Consider the following 20,797-nt stretch of genomic DNA (forward strand, 5'->3'; position numbering starts at 1 on the left):
ATTATAGGCGCTGCCAAACACACAAGCACATGCACACACATGCCGTGTTTAAAACGCTGAGAATGCACGCACGCACAGGATTGTGGCTGCGGAGGCCCTCGCGAGGGGCGAAGAAGCCTGCGTTTTGTTTTTTTGACATGTTGCTCGGTGTGTGCTGACGCGTGACGAATAACAACACGCCCCAATAAGCAGAAAAGAAGTAAAACAAAATGGCGCTGAGCGGCACAGCGGTAAGCCAAAAATACGCAATCACCAATAAAAGAGCCGGCGATCACCCAGCAGGCACATCAAGCCTCCTAAAACCAACCTGGGATAGACAAAAAAAGGGGGCAATCATAGAAAACAAAGATCCGCCCCCCCCAAACAGGAAAAGCATTAAAAAAAACGCGATCCTGTTTTTTGTCCTTACTGCCGGGGTTGGCCGCCGCAGGGAATAAAAAAGAGTAGGGCGGTGGCCCCGGACGAGAGATACATGACGACGTGTCGAATTATCCAAGTTGCGGCGGCTGCCCCGGACGAGAGATACATGACGACGTGTCGAATTATCCAAGTTGCGGCGGTCCGCCCCGAACGAGAGATATATGACAACGAATCGATGTATCCACGCTGCGGCTGCGGCCCCGTACGAGAGATATATGACGACGAATCGAAGTATTCACGCTGCGGCGGCGCACCCTAAACATGTCGCTTTCGTTTTCCAGGGGACAACGCAAATGTGCTCGATTGTTCGAAGGTCGAAATTAACACCTTACGTGAAAATGGGTCGCGCGACCACATTTTTTTTAGCTCAGTGGCAAACAAGCTCACAATGTCATCCGGGACGCGGGTTCGAGTCCCGAAGAAGCCCAAGTTTTTTCCTTTTTTTTTTTTTGGGAATTCTTGTTTCTTATTGCTTTTTAAACTTCTGGTTTGCAGGACGGTGTGCGAGTTCTGCAATCGCACTGATTCCATCAGTTTCGTGGTGTGTGCGGCTGCTGCTGCGGTGGTGGCCGCGTGAGAGTGAGGGAGAGAGCCATGCACCGCCCGCACACACACTCGTCCTTCTCTCTCTCTCTGTGTGTGTGTGTGTCCCCTTGCATGGACTCTCGCCCTCACCTCATCCCACGAAGCACACACATAATGTGCCCATTGTATATATTGCATGCGCACCCATGCATGCCCGTTGGTGCTCTCTTTTGCATGACACGCACCGCTGCCGTCCTGCCTGGCTGCATGGGCGGAGCACCGTAACTGTTTCTGTTTTGTTTTTATTGCATTGAGTGGGCGACCTCTCTCTCTCTCTCCCTGTGTGTGTGTTTTGCTTTACGGGAGCAATGAGAGTGTGTGCGCTGGTCGTCACACGCTTCGGCTTTTTCTTTTTTTGTTTTTGAGTCTCTGCTTGTGTTGTAGTTGAGAGCACCCATTCCGCGGGCTGCGTGTGTGTGTGATGATATGAGTAATTTGCGTGTGTGCTATCCGCTTCTCTCTTCGTGGGTTCCTTCTTTGGACTTTTTTTGCCGCACAGCTGCTCTGCAATTATAGGCACTGACAAACACTCAGGTACACACAGACAAGCCCTGTTGCACACGCTGTGGAGCGGTGTGAAGGCACGCACGCACGCACAAGATTCTGGCTGTGACGGCCCTCGCGAGAAGAGCTTGAGTCCGCGATTTGTCCCGGCGACATTTTGCGGGCGTGATGTTGGCGGTGTGCTGTCAGTGAGTGGTGTGGCATTTCGGGTGCCTGGGACAATTGCTTATTGACTCTCTCCCAACAGCTGTACCTGCCGACGTGGCACTGCCGCTGTGTATCCGTTGACGGGGGATTTTCCGGCGTGCGGAGTGATATGCGGGTGCGTTGGAAGAGACAACAACAAAACGACTGGCGGCAACGCATGGGTGCTGCGAGGGGCGGCTGTATTCTTTTGCATCCCGTTGGTTGTGTTTTTGCGTGGGCGTTGTTCAGTGTCTGCTGACGCGTGACGAATAACGACACACACGCCGTGGCTCCTGCTGCTGGTGGTGACCGTCGCTGTGTGTTCCCGGTGCACTGTTCTTCCATCTCCTGTTCCGTGTGTCTGTGTGCGTGAGTTGTTGTTGTTGGGAGTGACTGCGGCGGGGATGGTGATGCCACTCACAGTGTGGATGGGTGGCGGTGCTCGCTGTCTCACCTCTTTGCTTGGCTTGTTTTCTCTCTATTTCTTTATCAATCACTCACTAAGAAGGGAAAAAAGCGCTAAACGCCACTGTGAAATTTGAAGGCTCTGAAAGGACCAACAGCACACACACACCGCCCACACACACATATTTATATGCACTCACGTGTTGCTGCAGTGAAGGCACCCCGCACACACAACCGTCGCCGTGTGACCGGATCCCGCGGAAGGAGGAGGGAAGGAGGAGAGAGTGAGCCGCAGAGGCCCAACATGTCCCGGCGTGTGTTTACCTCCGCGGTGCTGCTCCTCCTCGTCGTGATGATGTGCTGCGGCAGTGCGGCAGCGTCTGCTTCGGAACCTTCAAAAAGGAAATTGTTTGTTTGGAGAGACGTGAAAGATGGAGAAACAGTGAGCTCGCTCTGTGTTCCCAGTCTTTTGAAAGTGGGGAGTGATGTGTTTGCCGTTGCCGAGGCGCAGGACACGAAGAAGGAAGAAGGCGATTTTACTGGGATTGCCTCGGAACTCCTGGAGTGGAATGGTGAACAAAAAAAAGAGGAGTTGGACAAAACTAAACTGAAGACACAAGTACTGGAGGAATGTCCATCCGATAAAGCCAACTGTGCCTCCCAAATCGTTGCTCAGGCTAGTTTCGAAAGAGGGACGAAAGTTTATTTGGCCCGACCAACAACAGTTGTGCAGGGAAGTGATATTTACATGCTTGCTGGAATCTACAACCTTGATGCTGCCGATAATACTTCGGCTTATTGGGGACTTTTGCTGTCGAGAGGGAACGTCAGTGGTGATGAGAAGAGTAAAAAACGAATTCATTGGAATCATATTGACGCTCTCCAGAGCATTTCTAACATGCAAAAAGAAGAATCTTTGACAGATTTGATTGGAGGCGGTGGATCGGGTGTTAAGATGAATGACGGTACGCTTGTATTCCCAGTGGAAGGCATTAAGTCCAATGGCGCAGCTGGAGTAACAGACACCGTTTCACTTGTCATACACTCCACGGGTACTGAGGGTTGGAAGCTGTCGAAGGATGTTTCTGCCGGTGGCTGCAGTGATCCCTCCGTCGTGGAGTGGGAGGACAAAAAACTCATGATGATGACTGCGTGTGATGATGGCCGCCGCAGGGTGTACGAGTCCGGTGACAAGGGGGACTCGTGGACGGAGGCCCTCGGGACACTCTCGCGCGTGTGGGGCAACAAACACACGGGACCTGAGAAGGGCGTTGGGAGTGGGTTTATCACAGCGAAGATTGATAACAGGGACGTGATGCTTGTTACTCTGCCGGTGTATTCTAAGGAGAAAGAGAAAGAAGAAAACGGAAAGGGCAGACTCCATCTTTGGCTGACGGACAATACGCACATTGCTGATATTGGGCCGGTATCCGGGGAAGGAAGAGGACGTCGCCGCCAGCTCCCTGTTGTACGAAAGTACTGAAAGTAAAGAGGAGTTGATTGCGCTGTACGAGAAGAAGAAGGGCGGTGATGAGGACACATCACTCGGTATGGCTTCTGTGCGTCTGACTGAGCACCTGCAGCGGGTGAAGAAGGTGCTGGCGACCTGGAAGGAAGTGGACGAACGTGTCTCCAAGCTGTGTGCCACTTTACTTGCTCAGGAGGATACCTCACCTGACAATGCCTGCACTACTGATGGTAAGATCACGGATGGGCTGGTTGGCTTTTTGTCCGGCAACTTCTCTGAGAATACATGGAGGGACGAGTACCTCGGAGTGAACGCCACAGTACATAATAAAGCAGGGCAAACACTGCATGCCGGTGGTGTGACGTTCCAGGGAGCGTGGGCGGAGTGGCCCGTTGGCAGGCAGGGGGAGAATCAGCTGTACCACTTCGCGAACCACAACTTCACTCTTGTGGCGACGGTGTCCATCGACAAGGTGCCGAAGGAGGAAGATAACTCCATTCCATTGTTGGGTGTGAAGATGGCTGGTGCAGGGAATCCTGTACTCCTGGGACTGTCGTACAACGGCGGAGGTAAGTGGCAGTTGCTGTCCGGTGACGAAACCCCTAAGGAGCACAGCAGCACTTTGAGGACAGAGAAAACTCAACACGTGGTAATTTTGCTACGGAACGGCAACCAGGGCTCCGCGTACGTCGATGGTCAGCGTGTGGGTGATGTGCCGTGTGCATTGGCAAATACAGATTCGAAAGATATCTCATACTTCTACATTGGAGGGGATGGAGACAAGACACGGAAACAAGAAGACGTGCCTGTGACGGTGAAGAACGTCCTGCTGTACAACCGCCCGTTGGATGAAGCAGAGATTGGCGCCCTCAACCCGAATAAAGATCCAATTCAACTATTGGAAAAGGAGGCGGCAAAGCCTTCAACAGTTTCTTCTGATTCCGTTGTACCTCCCAGTCCTCTGGTGACCGCAACTTCTCAGAAGACCGAAACTCCGTCTACTCCTGCCGGAACACAGCTGACGGAACAGGGACAGTCGATGGGGAGCAGTAAAGGTGCGGACAGTGGCGGTGCATCCAAATCAGCGGTGTCCACTGTCAGTACTCCCTCAGCAGAAGAGGAATCCGTAGCGCAGGTGACGTCAGGAGCATCTCCCGATGGACATCAAACTGTGGGTGGCGGTTTTACTGCTGATGGCGAGCCAACGATGGAGACAAGAGAAGGAGGAACGAATGGGCAGGAGGAAGAAGTTAATAAACAGGTCGGGGACGTAAATGCCACGGCACTCAGCAGCAGCCTCGGAAACGTGTCGCAGGGGAATAACAGCGATACCGGCACTGTGTGTGAGAGCGGATTGGTGCCATCGCTGCTCCTTCTGTTGGGACTGTGGGGGTTTGCGGCTCTGTGAGGCGTGGCTGGCTGCCGCGTGGGACATTTGCGTCCTCCACTGCACCGACACACACACCTGGCAATGAATTTCTCTTCCCAAATAACTCTTATTTACTTCTCCCCCTGTTTGCTTTTTTTGCTTTATGTGCGTTTTAAAGTTTTTGTTGTGTTGCGCGAGTCTATGTGTGTGTCTTTTTTCCAAAATTCTTTTCTTTTTTTTTTCCCTTTATTTTTATCCCCCATTCCCTCTCCTTTTTGCTTTTGGGGCAATCACTATGGACGTTTTCTTCTTTTCTACTCTTCCCTCTTTAATATTTTTTTGCTGCACTCTTCCTGTGAGGGGTGCCGTGTGTTTCCCGCCCAACTGCTCCACTCGCACACCCACCGACACGCTCATGACGACGGCCCTGTGCGCCTCGCCTGCTGCACGCATGAGGAGGAGCCGTGACGTGTGGGCGTGCGACGAGGGCCTGTGGGGCGGAGCACACATTTCTTTCCCTCTTGTTTTGTTTTCTTTTTTGCGGCCAGGGCGGGCAGACACCCGCAGCGCCACACACACAGCCACACCCAGCCGCCGTGTTTTTTTTGTTTGTTCATTTCACGCGCTGGCAGTCCCGTCAGCATTTCTCTCCCTCCTGATGATTTTTTTTCTTTTGCTGCGCTCACTCTCCCGATGGAGAGACGCGACACCCGTCATGTCTGCGTGCTTCTCTCAGTCTCCACACACACGAGTGACTGTGCTCTGCGGGCCGCACTCGCACGCCGATGAGAGGGCTGAGGGGAGCAGCAACACGCAGATGACCCCATGAAATATAAACGATGTGCGGACACATGAGGGTCGGACGGTTGAAACACACGCAACCATCTTTTCAATTTTCTTTTCCGGGCAAAATATATACAGACAGTTTGGTGTGGCGACACGGCAGCCAGGCGATTTTTAAATTTGTGTGGAACAGTAATGGACGATTTCTTTTTTATTTGTAATTATTTTGTGTGATGGGGTTTGTATAAGACGAAGGGGATGTTTTTTTGTTTTAAATAAATCGTGTGTGAATTGCCACTGCTTGGGCTGCTGTGCAGTCATGAGTTTGAGCGGTCTTCTTGTTGTTGTTTCCGCCACGCGTCTCCGCTGTGCATTTTTGTGCGTCTCTCCACATACTCTGCTCCCTCTTTTCTACTTCTTTGCTTTGTGTTTCTGCAGGCACACACAACCATACACACAAGATGCACATTGCAGTGGGTTTGAATGCTCCTTTTGCAGTGCATGCTGGCAGTTGCGTGTGGCGGCTGTTGTCTCCTTCCGTGGCCATGAGGCGAAGGGAGGAGAGGGAGCGTGCAGCCCGAGTCTCTTATCCTGCGGGTGCGGTGCACCGCGTGTGACTGCGTTGAGTTGGGCTCCGTGTCCCATTGAGGGCGGGATGGCTGGAAATTTTGGTGCCGCATCGTGGATGGATGAGGGTTCGCTTGCGCGTGTGTGTTGTGTGGTGGCCGCGGGTTTTGGCCATTTCCCTGGGGCTGTAGAGATGAGCTGGGGGAGATGGTGGTGGATGTCTTCTCCTCCTGCATAGTGGGTGGCTGCTGGCGTTGTGTGCCTTCCTTGCGTGGATGCCGTCTCGTGGTGTGTGAACTGTGCGGCTGGGCCTGCTGCCCTCTCATGTTGTCTGCTCTCTCTCTCGCTGTATCCGCTGTGCTCCGTCCCTCTCCCTCCTGTTGCATTCCTTTTCCTTCTGGCTCACGGATCGGCTCACTGACTCCAGCGACTCCACTACGGGTGATGATGACTGCGATGGTGACGATGGTGACGGTGCGGCTCCGTGTGGTGTGCGCCGTGTTGTTCCTTACGCTCTCGTGCTGCTGCTGCTGCACGTCCGTGTGTGTGACGGCCGCTGGTGGAGGTAATGACTCCCACACAATCGCCAGTACTTCAGAGGGATCACGTGGGACCACTACGCCAGGGTCAACAAGTTTGGGAAGCGGTGCGGAACAGTCACAAGGTGCGTCCGGTGTGGAAGGGCCTCAAGGTTGAGCGGCCGGCGAAGGAAACAAAACCACTGAGAATGCAGAGACTAAACATTTTGGTACGGCAAAGGAAAAAAATGTGGCTGACGTTAAGTTACAGGCACCAACGACGACGACTACAACAGAGGCGCCAACCACGACGACGACCACCCGTGCACCGTCACGTCTTCGTGAAATCGACGGCAGCCTCAGCAGCTCTGCGTGGGTGTGTGCCCCGCTGCTGCTCGCCGTATCCGCGCTGGCGTGCACCGCTGTGGGCTGAAGAGGTGCATGCGGGCTGTGCGTGCCAGCACTCAGCCACGGGGACATGTGTACGTCTACTGTGGTCCGATGTATGAAGTAAGAGTAATTATGATGACTGTTTTTTGCTTTGTTTGCTTCCGCTGCCCTGCTGTGTGCTCCGCGTTGCTGCCCACATCCGCCACGTTGGCAGTGTCCCAGACACATTAATATGCATGACACGCACACGACAGTTTAAGAGGCCACACTGTTGAGGATAGGTGCATGCGCACTGGAGCCATTTGGGCGTAGGTTTTTGTTTTTTGTGTTTTTACTGTTTTGCTTTATTGCTGCTTGTTTTCTTTTGTTTGGTTTTCAAAGTTTTCCTTGTCTTGTGTGTTTTTCTTGTTGTTAAATTATTGCAGGTTGCTGTGCGTTTTTTGCACTTTCATTGGTTCAATATTTCTCATGAAACGCGTGCTGCTGCTGCTGGTGGTGTTTGTTACTGTGCCGTGTCTCTTTCTTTTCCTTTCACTCTACGTTGGCGGGGTGTTAGTTTGTGCTGAAGGCTGCACGCAAGTGACAGGAGTGATGGCGATGATGATGACTGGCCGTGTGCTGCTGGTGTGTGCCCTCTGCGTGCTGTGGTGCGGTGCTGCGGTGGCGGTAGGTGTGAAGAAGGTGGGACAGGTGGAACTCCGCCTGTTGCTTCTTCGAGTGATGTTGATGAAAGTTCACAGGAATCATCGCCAATTGCACAGGGAGGATCACACAAACCAGGTTTAAAGGCATCAGATGTTAAAGACGGAACTGAGGATTCAGGTGACGAACAACCTTCTACAGAAGAAGAAGAAGAAGAAGAAGAAGAAGAAGAAGAAGAAGAAGAAGAAGAAGAAGGTTCTGATGATGAGGATCAGAATGAAAGACTAAAAACACCAGGAGAAGGAGGAGGAGGAGGACAATCACAAGCCGCTGATGAAAAACTGGAAAATGTAAATGAAAGTGGACCGAAACCTGAAAGCCAACGCCAAGTCGAAAGTGGAACACAAAACCAGTCAGAAAAAGAAACAGTTGGTGATGGTGAAGCGGCAGTAACCAAACAAAATGAAGGAAGTGGACCACAGCCGCAAGATAACCCACATCCAGTCCAAGAAGAGGATACAAAAAGTGGAGAAGGACATCAACCGTCGCAGGGAAAAGAACAACAAATAAATGTTGAAGCAACAATACCAATTAATCCTGCAGGAGATCATTCTTCGGGAGAACACAACGGCAATGATGGTTCTAATGAAAAAGAAGGAAAAGAAGGGGGAGAAGGGGAGGAAGGTGTTGAGGGTCATGAAAGACATCGGGCTCAGGAGAGAGAAGAGGCTGCACATGTCTCAGGTGCCCCGAAAGTAAATTCAACTGATATTCAGCAGGAAGTCCAACGCACACATGCAGGAGAAACTCCGACAGGAATCAAACAAAGAGCTGGGGAAGAAAAGGATGATGAAACAGAAGAGGAACGAGAGAAACAAAAGGAACAACATCAAGAGAATCCTCCAGGCAAAGAAAAAGAAACCATAACTGGTGCAAACGCCACTAATCAAATAAACACGACACCTGGCGACAGTGACGGCAGCACCGCGGTCTCCCACACCACCTCCCCTCTTTTGCTTTTTGTTGTTGCGTGTGCTGCTGCTGCGGTGGTGGCCGCGTGAGAGTGAGGGAGAGAGAGCCGTGCACCGCCCGCACACGCACTCGTCTTTCACTCACTCTCTCTGTGTGTGTCCCCTTGCATGGACTCTCGCCCTCACCTCATCCCACGAAGCACACACTTAATGTGCCCATTGTATATATGCATGCACACCCATGCAGGCCCGTTGGTGCTCTCTTTTGCACGACACGCACCGCTGCCGTCCTGCCTGGCTGCATGGGCGGAGCACCGTAACTGTTTCTGTTTTGTTTTTATTGCATTGAGTGGGCGACCTCTCTCTCTCTCTCTCCCTGTGTGTGTGTGTTTTGCTTTACGGGAGCAATGCGAGTGTGTGCGCTGGTCGTCCCACGCTTCGGCTTCTTGCTTTTTGTTTTATTTTTTTGTCTTATTTTGGTTGGGTTCACCCATTCCACTTTTCTTTGATTGGTGGCTTGCTTTGACTGCGGAAACTTTAATCTTCTTTTGTTATTCCCATATCGTTTTTTTTTGTTTTGAATTGTCAGCGTTTTTTATCCTTGTGAGGCCACTAAGTTTTTCCTTCGACATACGCCATGCGTCAGTTAGTCCACGTTAACCCGTGGCTTGCAGCGCTGCTGGTGCTGCTTGTGGTGATGCCTGTGAAGTGATTGCTAGCGGATGCTTTGCTGTCACCCTGACGCATCCATGCTTTTTTCTTTTCGATGCCGTGCGTACCGACGGCGCGTGGGCGGCTCCGGTTGTGGTGAGGGTCGTGCCTCTCACAGCGCAGGATGTGCCGCAGGTGTGCGGCTTCGTTTGTAAGAACCGATGGGCGCTTCTCCGCATCAAGACGTCAAGAAGGATCCCTGATGAGAGCAGGAGGCACTGCGGCTTCTCCTGGGGCCCCAGCGATGGGGTCCACACCTTGTCGCGGTGCTGGGGCTCTGGTTGCATGTAGGAACTCCGCAGCAGGGCGTTGCTGCGAGCACGACGGAGACCAAGACGACTTCACCCCTCGAGAAGGTTCCACGCCATGCTCGGTGCGGGGAGGTGAAGCGGTCTGCCTGCAGGCTGTCGGACAAAACCTGCGCGACCGTTTCGCTGCGATCGCTCCGTTGATATCACCCGTTGCGGTGACGTCCACAAGAACTCTGGCACCGAGGAGGATGGCTACATCACTATTTGGCAGCGTAACGTTGCAGGCCTCTCGTCCGTAAAAAAGATTGCATTTGCTGCGCGATTGGAGCGGCATCAAACTGACATCTTTTTTTTTCGAGGAAATAAATGACCGTAGCAAATTAGCGACAAAAGTTTCTGGCCATAATGACTTTCTTCAGGCCTGCACTGGGCGCGCTGGTGGCGTTGCCACTCTGGTGCGCCACTGTCTACCGTGCGAGCGCCTGTCGCTCCCCGGCACAGACCTCCTGGAGACCACTGCTGTCCGTGCATTTCCACAGCGCTGTTCCGGCATTTGCGTGGCGAATCTCTACAACCCTCCCCACAGCAACTGTTCAAAACTCTTCATTTATTAGTATCATTCGTCGCTCAGACCCGCAGCGATTATTGCGGGTGAGTTGAATTCACACCATGAGCTTCGGGACAGTCGTAAACACCACCAACGACTGGAGGAGAGAAATTTGCCGCTGTTTTAATTGATTTCAATTTTGGACTGGCAAATGACCCGGCGCAGGCAACACGGATCACACATCGTAATGTCTCGTCCCCTGACGTGACTGCTTATTGTGCTCTACGTGTCACCCACTGGAAATTCACTCCCTACATCGATTCGGACCACCGCTTGATATCTTACTCGGTAGGGATGGATGATGGCATTCCGCGACTAGCCAACACGCCGCCTCGACGGAAGAAAGCCGTATTCGCCCTGCGCAAAGCGGATTGGCCTGCTTTAACCTCGTTGTGTGAAACACTCCCTGCCACCGACTCCACATGGTTGGACATCCGCAGAGGTATCTTACGAGCAGCTGAGCGCCATACCCCGCGCGGCAGCCGTGAAAGCCCCAAACCGATGTGGACACACTAAATGGAACAAGCCGAGTCCGCCGCAGGAGCAGCACACAAAGCACACACATCGCCTCACCCGGAGACAGTCTAATTCGAGCCGAATTCATCCAAAATGTGGAGAAACAAAATCAAGCCTTACGCCGTAGTTTCATTATGCTTCTGGAAGCTCGTGTGGAAAAACTTTGGAGCCCCATCCATCCCAAGCTGGCGATATCTTCGCGGCATGGCGGCGCCGAACCCTCATCCTCTGGGATCGGTTGTGCCCCGAAATTATCTTGGCTGCGTTTGCGCCCTGCCTTGGCTGCAGGGATACCCGCTCGTCCGTCATTTTGTACGAGTTTCACGTGCCATACCGCCTTATACTGCTGCTGCTGCACGCCGCACTCCTTTGTCTCCTGGTGGCTGGGAAATGGATCGGCCTTTTACGCCATGTGAACTTGGCGTGGCCATCCGTGACTTATTGCTCGGCTCAGACCCTGGCCCCGACAACATGTTGAATGAGTTCCTGCACCATCCCGGGCCCGTTGCGTGCGGCACTCTTAGAACGATGATCCACAACTCCTTCGCAAATGGCAGCCTGCCTGGCTCCTGGAAAATTGAGGTCAATATTCGCATTTCCAACCCTGGGAAGGATCCATGCCGCCCAGAGAGTCACAGACCCATCACGCTACTCTCTGTTTTACTCAAGTTAACCGAAAGAATGACTCATCGCCGTCTGTCAGCGTTATTGCCACACCACCCACGTCAATTTGGATTTGCACCTTCGCGTTCTACATCGGACGTGGTGACACTTGTTACCGATAAATTACCCGTGGATTGGATGAGTTTGGCATTGTCGAGTATGCGCGCCCTGGAGGCGGCGCCCCGCACGACACCCTCGTCGCCATCGCTCGTTCGTAGTCTTGATTGATTTTTCGACTGCTTGAGACACCGTTGACCATGGGAAATCACTCGGCATGCTTGACGGGCTTCCACGCCTTGGCCTTCGAACCAAACGCTGGCTGCACAACTACCTGCGGGGCCGCTATATTGGGGTATGCACTCGCGAACAGCACTCCCGGAAACAACTCACCCCAGCTGGAGTACCGCAAGGCGGCGTCCCGGGACCCCAACTCTTCCTCCACCATGTGGATGATCTGCTGCACCGCATGGACAACATCTATTCTGCCTCCGCACTCATGTGATCTGACGACCTCACACTTGTTGCCTCAGGTGCGGACATCCATGCCTGTGCTGCGGCAATGCAACAGGCCCTTTCCCTTGTATCGAAATGGGCTGCCGAGCACAGCCTCAAAATCAACGTCGATAAGAGTGAAGCTGCTCTATTCTACATCTTTTTACACACACGGTCTGACGAGGAAATGGTCGATCTCCATTTTGTCAATGGGAACCTACGTATTCAGTCGCGCCCAGCGCGCTTACTGGGCAGCACGATTGATCGACTTCCTAATTTTGGCACGCACGCTTCCACCGCTTCAAAGCAGACCATGCCACTCTGCTATCAACTGCGGCTGGTCGCACAAGCTGGTGGGTCCCATCACACCATGCGATCCTTTTCGATTGAATACGTCCACAGTGTGTCACTGTATTGTGGCGAGGCAATTCTCCCATGCCTTGCCCCCACCTACCTCCATAATATGTAAGTACTGTACCGCGACAGCTGTAAAACATCTCTTGGCCTTAGAGCATCAACGGAAGATACATCTGTCTACTTGGAAGTCAATCTTCTCCCGCTCCAAAAGATACTCTGGCTTCTTGCACTCACACAATACGAACGCTATATACGCCTCCATGATTACGAGGATTTGCGTTCCCTTATCTACTCTGAACCTATGCCGCCATCCATGCATGGGAAAGCGGCGACATCAATCCCGCTTCCGAGAGATGCCGTTATTAATGGATTACAATCCGTCTGTGTAATTACTGGGATACCTCGCAGCCACCTTCGTGCTCCTCCTCTTACCCAACGTAGAATTATTCCCTGTGACACTGTGAGCTGCAACGAAGTGAGATTTTATCAGCCACTCTTTGCCAAAGGCGTCTCTGACGATGTCAAGCGCACGGCTTTTGATTCTCTTTACTCCTCTCTAGGAGATTACGATTTTGAATTATGGGCGGACGGTTCTTCATCCCTCGCTGAACTCGCATCTGGGTCCGCCGCACTATTATACGACACCACAAAGAGAAATGATCTCCCTGTGGAGGTCCATCGTGCAGCAGCTGGCAGGCTCGCATGCTCATATGGAGCAGAGTGCCCTGCCGTTGGAAATGGCTTCAGAAATCTCATAATTCCTCTTCCGGAAACATTCCAATCGCCCACACGAATCCTGGTGGCGACGGACTCCCTGTCGGCAATTGAGGCACTCCGAGTTGCTCCAATGGCCATGCGAAGCCGCATTACTGAGGAGATTTGGATTATGCTACTTTCCTTGATGGAGCGAGGTCACTCTGTGGAATTTATATTTTTACCATCAGACTGCGGTATCCCACGCACTGAGGCCGCTGACGAAGAAACCACGATTGCACGATCCCTCCCGCAATGAGGAATCCCAATCTGGCACTTGGACTTCCTTGCCGCCGTCAAGAGGTTATACCGGAAGGATGTCCAGGAGGAAAAGGAAGACGCGCACACCGCATGACAGGCGCTCTTCGGTGTGGCGAGGACTCTGTTTTTGTCGTCCGCCCCGACATCGCGCCCCGAGTGGCAGCACTCCGTACAGGCGCGATGCGACTCCTGCCCGCTCTTCGGCAGGCCTGCACGCGCCCTGCAGATCACAAGGAACCCTCTGTGTCGGTGGTGCCATCGTTCCCTCACCGAGGAGACCGGCCCGCCACCGCCTCCGCCGGAACATCTTCCCGACGTGAACACCGCAATTCCTTGCCGACCAGCGAGCGGCGGATTGACGTCCTCCTGCCCAATCTGCGGCTGAGTGCGCTCGCCCGTCCACAATATGGAAGCACGCGCCCGACATGCTCAGCCTGGCGTTCCGATAGTTGAAGAAGTCCTTGCACGAGGATGCTGCATTGGCGCCAGCGTCTTTTTAACAGGCGCCTCGCGCGCAGGTCGCCACCGAAAATGCCAAGCGTATCGACGGGAAAAAAACGGACAAAGCACATCTGCAAGCTCCAATGACAACCATTGCTCTTCCGCCACCACTTCATCACAGACGCCACGGACTGCTGATCCCACGACGAACCACCGGATACTTTGCTTCATCCACTGTGGGAATGCCTTCGTTGTTGAGAGTAAGGACTGCAACTGTTTGGGAATGCCCAGCATGCACGACGGCCCGTATGCGACGGAGTAATTGCCACTTTGGTACGGACGGCCCTTGCGCTACTCAGTAATTGTTTTCACAACGTACAACGAAAAGGAAACAGAAACGAATTATTTTTGTGATGAATATTGGCTGCACTTCCCGTGGACCAACAATCCACGTGGTGTGCGGGGATCTCTCCTTTTTATTATAGTTACTTTGCTTTTGTGTTGCTGTGTGCGCTGCACCTCCTCCTGTTTGTGTGCGTGCCCTCCGTGAGGGGTGCCGACACGACGGACCGCTCTCGCCGTATGTGTACGTGCGGTGGAGCCTTGTGTGCCGCTCCTGTTTGCTTCTCCCTCTTCCATCTGTGTGTTGGTGTTGCGGCAGGGCTGTGTGTGTGTGTGTGTGTCTGTTGCCGTGGATTGGAGTGTGTGTCGTGCGTGGTGTGCGGCGTACGGTGCATGCCTGGCTGCTGCCCTCTCCTCATGTGGTGTGCCCTCTGTGTGTGTCTGCCGCACCTCTCGTCTCCCCTGTTGCTCTCCATTTCCCTCACTGTGCAGATCAGCTCCACACCACCGAACGACACACTCACGATGATGACGTGCCGTCTGCTGTGCGCCCTGCTGGTGCTCGCCCTGTGCTGCTGCCCTTCCGTGTGCGTGACAGATACTGTTGGAAATACTAATACTGAGACGAATATAACCCCTAAAGAAAACGTAAACAAAAGGACCGTTACTGCAGTGTCATCGAGTACGCCCACTAAGCCAGGGCCAACGGCTCCGGCGGACACCACGGAAGAAGTTTCAGAAGAAGAGCCCGGTTCGTTACGCTCATCGGATTCGGTCATTGCGGGACAGGTTGAAAGCAATGCCGATATGGAAATAAAACCAAATACGACGACCACGACCACGACCACGACAACAAAAGCACCAACCACAAATACGACCACCAATAAAACTACGACGACGACCACTGCGCCAGAGGCACCAAGTACCACGACAACTACAACCACTACGACGACCACCCACGCACCGTCACGTCTTCGTGAAATCGACGGCAGCCACAGCAGCTCTGCGTGGGTGTGTGCCCCGCTGCTGCTCGCCGCATCCGCGCTGGCGTGCGCCGCTGTGGGCTGAAAGGGAGCGTGGGCTGTGCGTGCCAGCACTCAGCCACGGGGACATGTGGACGTCTACTGTGGTCCGATGTATAAAATAAGAGTAATTATGATGACTGTTTTTTGCTTTGTTTGGTTCCGCTGCCCTGCTGTGTGCTCCGCGTTGCTTCCCACATCCGCCACGTTGAACGCATCGCAGAGACACTCATATGCATGCGCAGCGGAGCTTTGGATGTGGCTTTTTTAAATGCTTTTTTGTTCTTTTTTAATTTTTTGCAGGGCGCTGTGCGAGTTTTGGATTTGTGTTGGTTCCATTTGTGTAATGGTGTGTGCGCTGTTGCTGCTGGTGTGCCGCCACTTGTTACTCTGCGGTGGTTTTGCGAATTGTCTCACCTTTTGGTTTTGCCCTGCGTTTACGTGTTGTTAGTTTGTGCTGAAGGCTGCACGCAAGTGACAGGAGTGATGACGATGATGACTGGCCGTGTGCTGCTGGTGTGTGCCCTCTGCGTGCTGTGGTGCGGTGTATGTGCGGTGGAAGTGCCAAAGGCCGATGCTTCTGAAAATACCAATGTATTTCACGTTCCAGCAGAGGGGCCACAGCCTGAATCCGCAGGCAGAAATACCGGACAACAGGAACCATTAGAACACGTCAGTCAAGAGCGTCAAAACGCGGGTAAACCGTTGGATCCAAAAAACGAAGCGACTGATGATCAGAAGAGGGATCTGGAAATTGAAACACAAACAGCCGACGAATTAAGGGGCGAAAAAGGAGAAGTACACAAAGAACAAATAGATGGAGGTGCAGGAAGAGAAAAAAGGGAAGAAATACTTGAAGAACGAAAAGCGCCGCCGGATGGACGAGGTAACGAAGGAGGAGCAAGACAGGCAGGCAATGGTTTAGCGAAAGTGGGAGTTCACTCACCAGCAACAACGCCATCAGGAGGGGAACGACCAGGAACCAGTGAACCATCACCGCCAGAATCTTCATTACCGGCAGCATCAACGCAGGAACCTGGAGCAGCAATACCAGCTTCACTGCAAGAAGCACCAGCAGCGACAATGAAAAAAAAAAGAAAAAACAGTGGAAAACCCCAGAGCAGAACCAGGAAAAGAAAAGCTGAGCTCTGAAGATGACGTGTCAGAGCAAACGTCTCAAAGAGTCAATGACGGCGTGGAGCCAAACAATGAGTTAAAAAATGATGAAAATGTTTCCGTTGTGCTAATCGAACAGAATGGTGAATCGGACGGCAATTCTGAATCAACACAAGCACGGCCCCTAGCTGTTGGTGATGCCTCTAATATGGACGCAGAAAAGGGCAATGAAATGGGATTGCAGAAGAATAACCCCACAGATAACGGTGCAGTAACAGAAGGTGCAAAACGAGGTGAAAATAAACATGGCAACAGGAAGGAAACAACAGACACAGCGACCATAACTCAAACAAATGAGACGGCGACAAAAGACGACAGTGACGGCAGCACCGCGGTCTCCCACACCACCTCCCCTCTTTTGCTTCTTCTTGTTGTTGCGTGTGCTGCTGCTGCTGCGGTGGTGGCCGCGTGAGAGTGAGGGAGAGAGAGCCGTGCACCGCCCGCACACACACTCGTCTTTCACTCACTCTCTGTGTGTGTGTCCCCTTGCATGGACTCTCGCCCTCACCTCACCCCACGAAGCACACACATAATGTGCCCATTGTATATATGCATGCACACCCATGCAGGCCCGTTGGTGCTCTCTTTTGCACGACACGCACCGCTGCCGTCCTGCCTGGCTGCATGGGCGGAGCACCGTAACTGTTTCTGTTTTGTTTTCATTGCATTGAGTGGGCGACCTCTCTCTCTCTCCCTGTGTGTGTGTGTTTTGCTTTACGGGAGCAATGAGAGTGTGTGCGCTGGTCGTCCCACGCTTCGGCTTTTTGTTTTTGAGTCTCTGCTTGTGTTGTAGTTGAGTGCACCCATTCCGCGGGCTGCGTATGTGTGTTTGTGTGTGATGATATGAGTAATTTGCGTGTGTGCTATCCGCTTCTCTCTTCGTGGGTTCCTTCTTTGGACTTTTTTTGCCGCACAGCTGCTCTGCAATTATAGGCGCTGACAAACACACAAGCACATGCACACACATACAAGCCCTGTTGCACACGCTGTGGAGCGGTGTGAAGGCACGCACGCACGCACAAGATTCTGGCTGTGGCGGCCCTCGCGAGAAGAGCTTGAGTCCGCGATTTGTCCCAGCGACATTTTGCGGGCGTGATGTTGGCGGTGTGCTGTCAGTGAGTGGTGTGGCATTTCGGGTGCCTGGGACAATTGCTTATTGACTCTCTCCCAACAGCTGTACCTGCCGACGTGGCACTGCCGCTGTGTATCCGTTGACGGGGGATTTTCCGGCGTGCGGAGTGATATGCGGGTGCACTGCAGAGACAACAGTAATACGACTGGCGGCAGCGCATGGGTGCTGCGAGGGGCGGCTGTATTCTTTTGCATCCCGTTGGTTGTGTTTTTGCGTGGGCGTTGTTCAGTGTCTGCTGACGCGTGACGAATAACGACACACACGCCGTGGCTGCTGCTGGTGGTGACCGTCGCTGTGTGTTCCCGGTGCACTGTTCTTCCTTCTCCTGTTCCGTGTGTCTGTGTGCGTGAGTTGTTGTTGTTGGGAGTGACTGCGGCGGGGATGATGGTGCCACTAACTGTGGATGGGTGGCTGTGCTCACTCTTTCATCCTTTTTTCTTGGTATGTTCTCTTTCTATTTCTCTCTCAATTACACACGAAGAAGGAAAACAAGCGCTAAACGCTACTGTGAAATTCGAGGGCACTGAAAGGACCAACAGCACAAACACCGCCCACACACACATATTTATATGCACTCACGTGTTGCTGCTGTCAAGGCACCCCGCACACACAACCGTTACCGCGTGACCGGATCCAGCGGAAGGAGGAGGGAAGGAGGAGAGAGTGAGCCGCAGAGGCCCATCATGTCGCGGCGTGTGTTTACTTCCGCGGTGCTGCTCCTTCTCGTCGTGATGATGTGCTGCGGCAGTGCGGCAGCGTCTGCTTCGGAACCTTCAAAAAGGAAATTGTTTGTTTGGAGAGACGTGAGAGATGGAGAAACAGTGAGCTCGCTCTGTGTTCCCAGTCTTTTGAAGGTGGGGAGTGATGTGTTTGCCGTTGCCGAGGCGCAGGACACGAAGAAGGAAGAAGGCGATTTTACTGGGATTGCCTCGGAACTCCTGGAGTGGAATGGTGAACAAAAAAAGGAGGAGTTGGACAAAACTAAACTGAAGACACAAGTACTGGAGGAATGTCCATCCGATAAAGCCAACTGTGCCTCCCAAATCGTTGCTCAGGCTAGTTTCGAAAGAGGGACGAAAGTTTATTTGGCCCGACCAACAACAGTTGTGCAGGGAAGTGATATTTACATGCTTGCTGGAATCTACAACCTTGATGCTGCCGATAATACTTCGGCTTATTGGGGACTTTTGCTGTCGAGAGGGAACGTCAGTGGTGATGAGAAGAGTAAAAAACGAATTCATTGGAATCATATTGACGCTCTCCAGAGCATTTCTAACATGCAAAAAGAAGAATCTTTGACAGATTTGATTGGAGGCGGTGGATCGGGTGTTAAGATGAATGACGGTACGCTTGTATTCCCAGTGGAAGGCATTAAGTCCAATGGCGCAGCTGGAGTAACAGACACCGTTTCACTTGTCATACACTCCACGGGTACTGAGGGTTGGAAGCTGTCGAAGGATGTTTCTGCCGGTGGCTGCAGTGATCCCTCCGTCGTGGAGTGGGAGGACAAAAAACTCATGATGATGACTGCGTGTGATGATGGCCGCCGCAGGGTGTACGAGTCCGGTGACAAGGGGGACTCGTGGACGGAGGCACTCGGGACACTCTCGCGCGTGTGGGGCAACAAACACACGGGACCTGAGAAGGGCGTTGGGAGTGGGTTTATCACAGCGAAGATTGATAACAGGGACGTGATGCTTGTTACTCTGCCGGTGTATTCTAAGGAGAAAGAGAAAGAAGAAAACGGAAAGGGCAGACTCCATCTTTGGCTGACGGACAATACGCACATTGCTGATATTGGGCCGGTATCCGAGAAGGAAGAGGACGTCGCCGCCAGCTCCCTGTTGTACGAAAGTACTGAAAGTAAAGAGGAGTTGATTGCGCTGTACGAGAAGAAGAAGGGCGGTGATAAGGACACATCACTCGGTATGGCTTCTGTGCGTCTGACTGCGCAGCTGCAGCGGGTGAAGGAGTTGCTGGCGACATGGAATGAAGTGGACGAACGTATCTCTCAGCTGTGTGCCACTTTACTTGCTCAGGAGGATACCTCACCTGACAATCCCTGCCGCAGTACTTTTAAGATCACGGATGGGCTGGTTGGCTTTTTGTCCGGCAACTTCTCTGAGAACACATGGATGGACGAGTACCTCGGAGTGAACGCCACAGTACATAATAAAGGTGGGGCTGCAAAGGCGGAAGATGGTGTGAAGTTCCAGGGAGCGTGGGCGGAGTGGCCTGTTGGCAAGCAGGGGGAGAATCAGCTGTACCACTTTGCGAACTACAAGTTCACTCTTGTGGCGACGGTGTCCGTCCACGGTGAGCCAGAGGAAGATACCCCCATTCCTTTTTTGGGTGCGAAGATGACAGGTGCAGGGAATTCTGTATTTTTGGGACTGTCGTATGGCAAGGAAAAGAAGTGGCAGTTGCTGTGTGGTGTCGAAACAAAGTCTAAGGATCGCAGCGTATTTTGGGGGCCAAAGACGAAAGACCACGTGGTAATTTTGTTAAGGAACGGCACCCAGGGCTCCGCGTACGTCGATGGTAAGCGTGTGGGTGATGTGCCGTGTGCATTGGCAAATACGGATTCGAAAGATATCTCATACTTCTACATTGGAGGGGATGGAGACAAGACACGGAAACAAGAAGACGTGCCTGTGACGGTGACGAACGTCCTGCTGTACAACCGCCCGTTGGATGAAGCAGAGATTGGCGCCCTCAACCCGAATAAAGATCCAATTCAACTATTGGAAAAGGAGGCGGCAAAGCCTTCAACAGTTTCTTCTGATTCCGTTGTACCTCCCAGTCCTTTGGTGACCGCAACTGCTCAGCAAACCGAAACTCCTTCTACTCCTGCCGGAACACAGCTGACGGAACAGGGACAGTCGATGGGGAGCAGTAAAGGTGCGGGCAGTGGCGGTGCATCCAAATCAGCGGTGTCCACTCTCAGTACTCCCTCAGCAGAAGAGGACTCCTTAGTGCAGTCGGCTTCAGGAACATCTCCCGATGGAACTCAAACTGTGGGTGGCGGTTTTACTGCTGATGGCGAGCCAACGATGGAGACAAGAGAAGGAGGAACGAATGGGCAGGAGGAAGAGGTTAATAAACAGGTCGGGGACGTAAATGCCACGGCACTCAGCAGCAGCCTCGGAAATGTGTCGCAGGGGAATAACAGCGATACCGGCACTGTGTGTGAGAGCGGATTGGTGCCATCGCTGCTCCTTCTGTTGGGACTGTGGGGGTTTGCGGCTCTGTGAGGCGTGGCTGG

The 20,797-nt window shown here is 52.8% G+C and overlaps 4 protein-coding genes and 4 pseudogenes across 4 annotated transcripts, besides 13 other annotated features; all 8 read left to right on the forward strand.

Annotated features, from left to right (window-relative positions):
• Nucleotides 1-1,404: part of a sequence feature (heterozygous, non-Esmeraldo-like haplotype) that runs on past the window's edge.
• Nucleotides 582-1,259, forward strand: Tc00.1047053510275.255 (uncharacterized protein; the record flags this gene model as incomplete). Its single annotated transcript, XM_815654.1, has 1 exon — nucleotides 582-1,259. The coding sequence occupies one exon, from the start codon at nucleotides 582-584 to the stop codon at nucleotides 1,257-1,259; it is 678 nt and encodes a 225-aa protein (XP_820747.1).
• Nucleotides 1,405-7,863: a sequence feature (areas not merged during assembly with more than two copies in the genome that could not be assigned to a particular haplotype).
• Tc00.1047053510275.260 lies at nucleotides 2,291-4,978 on the forward strand (annotated as a pseudogene).
• Nucleotides 5,101-5,766, forward strand: Tc00.1047053510275.272 (uncharacterized protein; the record flags this gene model as incomplete). The annotated part of the gene is made up of 1 exon (XM_815655.1): nucleotides 5,101-5,766. One exon carries the CDS (start codon nucleotides 5,101-5,103, stop codon nucleotides 5,764-5,766), a length of 666 nt encoding a protein of 221 aa, XP_820748.1.
• Tc00.1047053510275.283 lies at nucleotides 6,732-7,238 on the forward strand (annotated as a pseudogene).
• Nucleotides 7,081-7,126: a microsatellite.
• Nucleotides 7,510-7,605: a sequence feature (T-rich).
• Tc00.1047053510275.306 lies at nucleotides 7,786-8,898 on the forward strand (annotated as a pseudogene).
• Nucleotides 7,864-8,006: a sequence feature (areas merged during assembly that could not be assigned to a particular haplotype. This can correspond to areas where the two haplotypes were merged or to regions with more than two copies in the genome that were merged during assembly.).
• Nucleotides 8,007-15,147: a sequence feature (areas not merged during assembly with more than two copies in the genome that could not be assigned to a particular haplotype).
• Nucleotides 8,037-8,092: a microsatellite.
• Nucleotides 10,181-13,684: a mobile genetic element.
• Nucleotides 14,728-15,270, forward strand: Tc00.1047053510275.330 (mucin TcMUCII, putative; the record flags this gene model as incomplete). Its single annotated transcript, XM_815647.1, has 1 exon — nucleotides 14,728-15,270. One exon carries the CDS (start codon nucleotides 14,728-14,730, stop codon nucleotides 15,268-15,270), a length of 543 nt encoding a protein of 180 aa, XP_820740.1.
• Nucleotides 15,028-15,158: a microsatellite.
• Nucleotides 15,148-15,530: a sequence feature (heterozygous, non-Esmeraldo-like haplotype).
• Nucleotides 15,531-16,064: a sequence feature (areas merged during assembly that could not be assigned to a particular haplotype. This can correspond to areas where the two haplotypes were merged or to regions with more than two copies in the genome that were merged during assembly.).
• Nucleotides 15,711-16,811, forward strand: Tc00.1047053510275.340 (annotated as a pseudogene).
• Nucleotides 16,065-17,591: a sequence feature (heterozygous, Esmeraldo-like haplotype).
• Nucleotides 17,592-20,797: part of a sequence feature (areas not merged during assembly with more than two copies in the genome that could not be assigned to a particular haplotype) that runs on past the window's edge.
• Nucleotides 18,102-20,786, forward strand: Tc00.1047053510275.350 (trans-sialidase, putative; the record flags this gene model as incomplete). Its single annotated transcript, XM_815648.1, has 1 exon — nucleotides 18,102-20,786. One exon carries the CDS (start codon nucleotides 18,102-18,104, stop codon nucleotides 20,784-20,786), a length of 2,685 nt encoding a protein of 894 aa, XP_820741.1.

This window comes from Trypanosoma cruzi, genomic scaffold (assembly GCF_000209065.1).
Source record: "Trypanosoma cruzi strain CL Brener 1047053516699 genomic scaffold, whole genome shotgun sequence".
Lineage (NCBI taxonomy): Eukaryota > Euglenozoa > Kinetoplastea > Trypanosomatida > Trypanosomatidae > Trypanosoma > Trypanosoma cruzi.